Consider the following 9,499-nt stretch of genomic DNA (forward strand, 5'->3'; position numbering starts at 1 on the left):
CAACTCACAAATATAACAGCGCCCAAAGGCAAACAAATGCAAAGCGAAAATGTAGGACACGTTCATTTCGATGTAGAACGGAGTGAGCGCAGTCATTTTTAGACGTTGACTATTATCTTTGCAGCGGTATGGATGCTTTCCTTTAGTCATTTTGTAGAAACAGTACACCAGCATAGACTTTACTCTGGTTAAATGAGGTGTCAGCTAGCCATGTTTAAGTAATCGGTGATTATGAATGGTGCACACAAATTACATTTTAATCACTGTTACTGTTTAACCGTCGTTTCATAATCTACGATTACTGCGTTTTTAACCGATGTTGATACACTTCGCCATAGATAATCTAGTAGTTGATACAGCTTTGTTAAATAATAGCCGATTGAAATCATGTCACAGAATCTGAAATGACTTTCAATATTGAATGATAGTTAACTTATGCGAAATTTGAGCCACAGACTTAGCTCAGTCGGCTGAGGCGCTTGCCTGCCGATCCGAAGTTGCGCTTGGGCGTTGGTTCGATTCCCGCTTGGGCTGATCACCTGGTTGGATTTTTCTTAGATTTTCCGCAACTGTAAGTCGAATGTCAGGTAATCTCTGGCAAATCCTCTGCCTAATATTGAATACAGTGTTTTTAAATAAGCAAGTAAAAGAAAAGCGAAGTTTGCCTTTTACATACAGTAGCGTGCAAATTAATCCGAACAACGTAATTACTTATGCAAAAACACTCAAACGGGATAAAAAAAAGGATCTAAGACATACCTCAGTAATCTATGTGGCCTCCCTTCTTCCTAGTAACAGCTCTGAGACGATTTGGCATGGATTCCACTAATTTCCCACAAATATTCTTCATTTCTTCATCGCGAAACCATACACCAATGAGGGCAGAAATCATCTTCTCCTTCGTAGAACAATCCATTTTTTGCATTCTTCTTTTGCAAATTGACCACAAGTCCTCAATGGGGCTGATGTAGGGTGAGTTGCCTGGCCAGGGGAGTACCTGAATATTCTTCTTGTTGAAGAATTCTGTAGTTTTTCGAGACGTATGGCATGGTGCCAGGTCTTGTTGAAACACACACCTGCCATCCGGAAATGATTTTTGCAGCTGGGGTACGATTCTGGTTTCCAGTAATTGAATATATTTGTCAGAATTCATCATTCCCTTGATGGGTATTAATGCTCCAGGCCCTTCATGTGTAAAACAACCCCAAAACATTACTTTAGGGGGGTATTTGGGTGCTTGTTGGAGATGAGCTGCTGTTACTTTTTCGGATCCTTTCCGTACGTAACAAACACGGTGGCCGTGGACCTCGAAATGAGACTCATCGGAAAAAAGCACATTCTTCCAGTCATTCACTGTCCAGTGTTGATGTAATTTTGTCCACATTAAGCGTTTTTTGCACATAACAGGGGTTAGCAGTTGCTTCTTAATAGGCTTACGAGCCCTTCGTCCAGCTTCCAAAAGCCTACGCCGCACTGTTGTGACGTGAATATTCGCCCCAGTGGTAGCCATTAACTCGCGAGTTAAGTCGACAGCAGTTAGTCTAGGATTTAATTTACTTTTCCTGACAATTAAACATCATCTGCAGGTGAAGTCTTCCTTTTCCGGCCACAGTTTCCTTTTTTCTGGGGTGTGATGGATCCAGTCTCCCTGTATCGTTTATGATCGTATTAACTGTAGCCAAACCGATGTGACATTCTGCAGCAATTTGCTTCTGTGGCTTAGAAGAATGCTCTGCTAACGTTATAATTTTAGACCGTTTTCGTGGAGTTGTATCCATTTGTGAAGACGACAGAATGTACACAGGATTGCAGTAGTAAGTCTTCAACACAACTGAAATGCTTATAAATGCAAAACGACAGGCAAAATGTCACATATTATTAAAAAAAATAATGACAGACCTTCAACAATGGAATTACACGTACTACAGATGTCAATTAAAGCGGTATGAGCAGCTGCGAGGCCAACAATGACAGAAAATGTAAAAATATGTCGTGTTCGGATTAATTTGCACGCTACTGTATATAACTTACTTCCTGTCCACCCCTTCACTCACCTTCCTACGTAGATAGAAGAAATAAATATATTTGGACAAAATTATTTGCTATTAAATAACCGATTTGACATTTGACATTTAAGTTTATTGGTGTTTTGTCGTACATACATATATGACGTTTCATAAGACTTGATTTATGTAAGTACGGACGAAATTAGGGCTAAATCATCAGAAAAGAGTAGGCTGTCAAACTATAAATTTCGACTCATAGAAACTGAACCATGACGTGTCTGTTTCCAATCTTAAATTATTCTGTTCATACAGGATTTTCATTTCAAATTTTCCCAGTCTAAATAACTAATTATTTAAATTGAATTCAATTTAAACAAAAAACACGTCAATTTAAATATTGAGGAATAAGTCTGAAACCAGGCTTAATTGCATTTTAGATTTCACCCCTACCCCAGCCACCCCTATATTTTTATACTTAAATATGAAAGAGCATTCAATTGTTTATACACATCATTCATTTGTTTTCGCATCTTTTGTTTTCTATCGTCGCCTGACAACCTGGATTGCTGTTATTGTTGATTAGAGCGAAGAGAATACAGCTACAAAAACTTATTGAGCATTTCAGCTAATAGTTGTGTTTGTGTATTAAATTATTTTAAAATGGTGTATTTTGTCCAATATTCTTTTGAGAAGATTAGCTCCGTACGTAGATGAAATTATTGGGGATCATCAGTGCGGTTTTAGGCGTAATAGATCGACTGTTGATCAGATTTTTTGTATTCGACAGATAATGGAGAAAAATGGGAGTATAAGGGTACAGTACATCAGTTATTCATAGATTTCAAAAAGGCATATGACTCGGTTAAGAGGGAAGTATTATATGATATTCTTATTGAATTTGGTATTCCCAAGAAACTAGTTCGATTAATTAAAATGTGTCTCAGTGAAACATACAGCAGAGTCCGTATAGGTCAGTCTGTATCTGATGCTTTTCCAATTCACTGAGGGCTAAAACAGGGAGATGCACTATCACCTTTACTTTTTAACTTCGCTTTAGAATATGCCATTAGGAAAGTTCAGGATAACAGACAGGGTTTGGAATTGAAGGGTTACATCAGCTTCTTGTCTATGCGGATGACGTGAATATGTTAGGAGAAAATCCACAAACGATTAGGGAAAACACGGGAATTTTACTGGAAGCAAGTAAAGCGATCGGTTTGGAAGTAAATCCCGAAAAGACAAAGCATATGATTATGTCTCGTGACCAGAATATTGTACGAAATGGAAATATAAAAATTGGAGATTTATCCTTCGAAGGGGTGGAAAAATTCAAATATCTTGGAGCAACAGTAACAAATATAAATGACACTTGGGAGGAAATTAAACACAGAATAAATATGGGAAATGCGTGTTATTATTCGGTTGAGAAGCTTTTATCATCTAGTCTGCTGTCAAAAAATCTGAAAGTTAGAATTTATAAAACAGTTATATTACCGGTTGTTCTGTATGGTTGTGAAATTTGGACTCTCACTCTGAGAGAGGAACATAGGTTAAGGGTGTTTGAGAATAAGGTTCTTAGGAAAATATTTGGGGCTAAGCGGGATGAAATTACAGGAGAATGGAGAAAGTTACACAACACTGAGCTGCACGCATTGTATTCTTCACCTGACATAATTAGGAACATTAAATCCAGACGTTTGAGATGGGCAGGGCATGTAGCACGTATGGGCGAATCCAGAAATGCATATAGAGTGTTAGTTGGGAGACCGGAGGGAAAAAGATCTTTAGGGAGGCCGAGACGTAGATGGGAGGATAATATTAAAATGGATTTGAGGGAGGTGGGATATGATGATAGAGACTGGATTAATCTTGCACAGGATACGGACCGATGGTGGGCTTATATGAGGGCGGCAATGAACCTTCGGGTTCCTTAAAAGCCATTTGTGAGTGAGTAAGTAAGTAAGTATGCCCATTAAGAGAGAACATAAATCATCCTTATTGATTAAATTTAGGAAATTACACAAAATAAACTGTGTTTTCATCCTACAATCAACTGATAATAACAGAAATACACATTGCTAGGCGACGATAGAAAACAAAAGATACGAAAACGAATGAGGTGTATAAATAATTGAATTCTGTTTCATGTTTAAGTATAAAAATATAGGGGTGCCATTTGAAATTTCAAAGTGGGGAGGTTGAAAGTGGGGATGAAATCTAAAATACAATTAAGTCTGGTTTTATACTTACCTCCTCAATATCTAAATTGACGTGTTTTTTGTTTAAGTTGAATTCAATTTAAATAATTAGTTATTTAGACCGGGAAGTTTTGAAATGAAAGTTATGTATATATGATGAAAAGATTGGCCATAGCCTTATCTTACTCTGTTATGAATTTGTTGGCAATCTGACAGTATGTTGTTGGTTCTAACTGTTATCAAAGTTGTTTTGTAAATTTTATGAATGTTAATTAAAAGCTGTTGGGGGACACGATCATCTGCGAGCACCTGAAATAATTTATTTCGATTGACTATCGAAAGCTTGTTTAAAATCAATACAATCAATGTCTGTCTCTGAGTTGAATTCTCTGTGTTTTTCAGTTGGCAATTTCAATGAAAAATAACCATCACAGCAAGACTTGATTTTACGAAAACCATTTTGTTCTTCTCCAATGATACCTTCATAAAGCTCATATAATTTGTTCTCACAAAATATTTAGTTAAATGTACTCTATCGTTCACTTCAATTTCCAGGATTATTTCACTTCCACTCTGTATTTTGTACATTTTTTTTAAAGTGCTTCGTAAAAACGATTTTTTTCCTCGCTGTTATTTATACTCGCTTTAACATCTTTGGTCATGTCGCTAGTTAATCTCTGGGTGAAATCCGAAGGCTTGTGTACTATTGTTGAGACTGGTTCTTTTGTTGTGAACTAGATGGCGACTTATGTATTACTGATTTGTTATGAATATAATTTCGGTGATATTCAGGGATGTTGTGGCCCGAATTTCCTGTATTTATCTTACGGTTAAGGGGAAAACCCAGAAAAAACCACAACCAGGAAATTCAACCCGGCCGGGAATCGAACCCGGGCCCTCTGCGTAAGAGACAAGCATGCTGACCCCTACACCACAGAGGTAAAAATGTTTCTGTTTTCCAACTCTTCGTATACATTTCCTTAAACTGGAATTCTACTATGCTGTCATTGATAATAATTGGTATGAACGTTTTAAATGTCCACATTGGTTTTGTCTAAAAAAAGTTATTTGCTTTACTAGGGGGGGGGGGAGAAAAAAAAACCTTTGAAATCCTATTGAGAGATTCACACAGCATAGATTGAGGGAGGTGCGGAAAAAAAAAAGTCACTCAGCTAACTCAAAATTTGTGGAAAGAAATAGGTTTTGAACATGGGCAAAAGGGCAAAAACTAAGCAATGAGAAAAAATATAATCTACTTAAACATCTGGAGGAGGTTTGGAGCGCGTGCTGCCAAAACATGTGTTTTTAGGGTCGCAAGTCCCTGAAATTTTACGAGGACCATCTATAAAGCATAGAAATATTTTTAAGAGTAAAAACAAAAATTTGATGCAAATCTGGTCTTTCAGGTAAAGCTCCCTGTGAAGCAGATTTTAATAATTTCAAGGGAAAAATTGTTCCGTGGCCGGGTATCGATCCCGGGACCTCTGGTTGAACGTACCAGCGCTCTGCCAACTGAGCTACCCGGAAACTCCACCCGACACCGTCTATACGTCACTGTGTACACTAACAGAAAACCACAATTCCAAGTCACACAGAGATTGTGTGCACTGGATGTGGGTCTCTGGCATTTCGTCAGCCCATGAGAGTTGTGTGGATATAAAAGGAAAAGTTTAGACGGTGTCAGGTGGAGTTCCCGGGTAGCTCAGTTGGTAGAGCGCTGGTACTTTCAACCAGAGGTTCCGGGATCGATACCCGGCCCCGGAACAATTTTTCCCTTGAAATTATTAAAAAAATTGATATTTTTCGTAGCCTAAAAAAATCATTATTTCACTACAGTGTACCCTTAATAAGATATTTACTAACATTCTAAGAAATGCAGAAGTATCTAGTGGCGATGGAAATTGTTGATGTGGTTGTATTATCCAGAGTGTTACCCGATATTCGTTTTACAGTTGGAAAGAACCACGAGAGAAATCAAACCGTGATAGTCAGCTGAAACGGGATTCGAACCCACAGCTTCGCAGCACGAGTCCCGCTAGCTAAAGGCTAGACTACGCCGTTGATCTATGCTAATACTTTATGGACATTCAGTTGTTCGAGAAGATGCTGTTCTCTCTTGTTTGTAGTGTTTCTGTTCATAACTGCAAATTACAAACTTGTAGATCTGAACCACATTTATAAGACCGTCTGTTACTTTCAGAGCACGTGAGTGACGCCTTGGAGACCGACTGCGCAAAATGCTCCGACAAGCAGAAGGAAGGCGCTCGTAAGGTTCTAAAATTCTTGTACAAGAACAAGCCCGATATGTGGAAGGAACTCTCCGCCAAGTACGACCCCAAAGGCGAGTACGAAAAGAAGCACGAGGCTGAACTGAAAGATTGAGGCACAGGAATTCCGTGGACACAAGATGGAATGAATTCAGCAACATTTTTTCAGTAACTCTATAATAAAAATGTAACTTTTAGTATTGGAAATAAATTTCACAAGCTAGTTACGTTATTAATTGTATCTCAGATTGTTGTACAAAAGAATAAAGTCATCTTACTTACTTACAAATGGCTTTTAAGGAACCCGGAGGTTCATTGCCGCCCTCACATAAGCCCGCCATCGGTTCCTATCCTGTGCAAGATTAATCCAGTCTCTATCATCACACCCCACCTCCCTCAAATCCATTTTAATATTATCCTCCCATCTACGTCTCGGCCTCCCTAAAGGTCTTTTTCCCTCCGGTCTCCCAACTAACACTCTATATGCATTTCTGGATTCGCCCATACGTGCTACATGCCCTGCCCATCTCAAACGTCTGGATTTTAAGTTCCTAATTATGTTAGGTGAAGAATACAATGCGTGCAGTTCTGTGTTGTGTAACTTTCTCCATTCTCCTGTAGCTTCATCCCGCTTAGCCCCAAATATTTTCCTTAGCACCTTATTCTCAAACATCCTTAACCTATGTTCCTCTCTCAGAGTGAAAGTCCAAGTTTCACAACCATACAGAAGAACAGGTAGTATAACTGTTTTATAAATTCTAACTTTCAGATTTTTGGACAGCAGACTGGATGATAAGACCTTCTCAACCGAATAATAACACGCATTTCCCATATTTATTCTGCGTTTAATTTCTTCCCGAGTATAATTTATATTTGTTACTGTTGCTCCAAGGTATTTGAATTTTTCCACCTCTTCGAAGGATAAATCTCCAATTTTTATATTTCCATTTCGTACAATATTCTGGTCACGAGACAATCATATACTTTGTCTTTTCGGGATTTACTTCCAAACCGATCGCTTTACTTGCTTCCAGTAAAATTCCCGTGTTTTCCCTAATCGTTTATGTATTTTCTCCTAACATATTCACATCATCTGCATAGACAAGAAGCTGATGTAACCCATTCAATTCCAAACCCTGCCTGTTATCCTGAACTTTCCTAATGGCATATTCTAGAGCGAAGTTAAAAAGTAAAGGTGATAGTGCATCTCCCTGCTTTAGCCCGCAGTGAATTGGAAAAGCATCAGATAGAAACTGACCTATACGGACTCTGCTGTATGTTTCACTGAGACACATTTTAATTAATCGAACTAGTTTCTTGGGAATACCAAATTCAATAAGAATATCATATAATACTTCCCTCTTAACCGAGTCATATGCCTTTTTGAAATCTATGAATAACTGATGTATGAATAGTCATCTAAATACAAAAAAAAAAAAAATATATATATATATATATATATATATATATTAACTATGCTGGTATGAACACGTCACCATCATTAACCAGAACGTCTGGTTCTTGGTTTACTGCATTCTTCCCGCTCCGTCTCCAGATTTTCCTATGCCTGTGGTTGTGCCCTATTCCATAAATACATTACATATTCTCAACTGACGGTTATTACGAAATAAGTTCTGTACTAATTAATTAATTAATTAAATTATTTATTCATTTACTTATTTATTTTTTACTCCATTCATTCATTTATTCATTCATTCAATTATTTATTTAATTATTTATGTTTAATTTAATTTCTTCCTGTAACCACTACAGGTTGCCATCGACAAAGAGTACCATGATACAATAGAGTAAATGCCTTGAGGCTTAGTGATACATTGTTGTTAGAGTGAAAAATAACAATTTGAATTATATTGAAACACATGATATTAAACGAAGTAAAGTCAAGGAGATGCGAATTAGTCATGGTCCATATGTATAATGCCTGAAAATAGCGATTGAGCCTTTGAGTGCTGCAATTGTTAGATCTCTTAAAATACTTTTATGCAGGCCAAAAGGTTTACAGAAGTCGACTAGGAACCGGGGTATGGTCCCACGGGCTCCTATCATTAGTCCCGTAATGACGATGGATTCCAGATGGTATTTGTCCTTATAAAAACTGATGGAAGGTTAATATATATTCCTTTTTTCCTCGTGTACTTCTTCTGGCTGGTGTTCGTGCGATTGGAATCTCACAGTAGGGTCTATGATGTAACCTTCAAGAGAGGGAGGTTTAAATGCAATGATGTCAATTCTTCGATTACTGCCCTCACTGGATATGCCGTGTACTTCTTCATATACTGAATAACCTTTGTTCCTTAAGGCAGTTTCTATTATAGATCTTACTGTATGATGCCGCGTATTTCGTAGAAGTTCACCGTGTGGACAGGCCCCCAGGACATGGGCAAGGGTTTCAACCTCCCTGTCGCAACGTCGTTACTGCCCGAAGACCTGCCAGGTACACTACGCACAGCTGACACGTTCGCATTCATCTTGATCGCTTCCCTCCACTCACTACAGGAAAGACCCTTATGATTCCGGATCCACTTATTGGCCGGGGTATATTGTTGGTATAAGAGCACGCCTTTGCCTTTATGTTCTTTCTGGCTCCAGTTCTCAAACGCTTTTTCTCTTAATATTTGCCGTACTTTTCGCGTATCTACAGTGCCGTACTTGTCCAAAATATTTGCTGATTCGGTGATATTGAGTGCTGTGAGACTGGATGCAATTTATTTATTATTTATTTGCTCATTTATTTATTCATTTATTGCTTCATTCATTTAATTGATTATTTATTTATTCATGTATTCATTCATCCATTCATTCATTTAATTATTTGTGTATTTACTTATTTATTTATTAATTATTTGCTCATTTATTTATTCATTTATTACTTCATTCATTTAATTGATTATTCATTTATTCATCCATTCATTCATTTAATTATTTATGTATTTCCTTATTTATTTATTACTTATTTGCTTATTTATTTATTCATTCATTTATTCCTTCATTCATTTAATTGATTACT

The 9,499-nt window shown here is 37.4% G+C and overlaps 1 protein-coding gene across 1 annotated transcript in view; it reads left to right on the top strand.

The window, feature by feature from the left end:
• LOC138702286 (uncharacterized) overlaps nucleotides 1–6,757 on the top strand; it is a 22,946-nt gene extending 16,189 nt beyond the window's left edge. Inside the window, exon 5 of the mRNA XM_069829869.1 lies at nucleotides 6,405–6,757. Coding sequence (XP_069685970.1) covers nucleotides 6,405–6,586 — 182 coding nt within the window. The 3' untranslated portion in view covers nucleotides 6,587–6,757. The remainder of the gene's footprint in view (nucleotides 1–6,404) is intronic.
• Nucleotides 6,758–9,499: the final 2,742 nt, after the last annotated feature.

The sequence above is a fragment of the Periplaneta americana genome, chromosome 6, assembly GCF_040183065.1.
Source record: "Periplaneta americana isolate PAMFEO1 chromosome 6, P.americana_PAMFEO1_priV1, whole genome shotgun sequence".
In the NCBI taxonomy this organism is placed as follows: Eukaryota; Metazoa; Arthropoda; class Insecta; order Blattodea; family Blattidae; genus Periplaneta; species Periplaneta americana.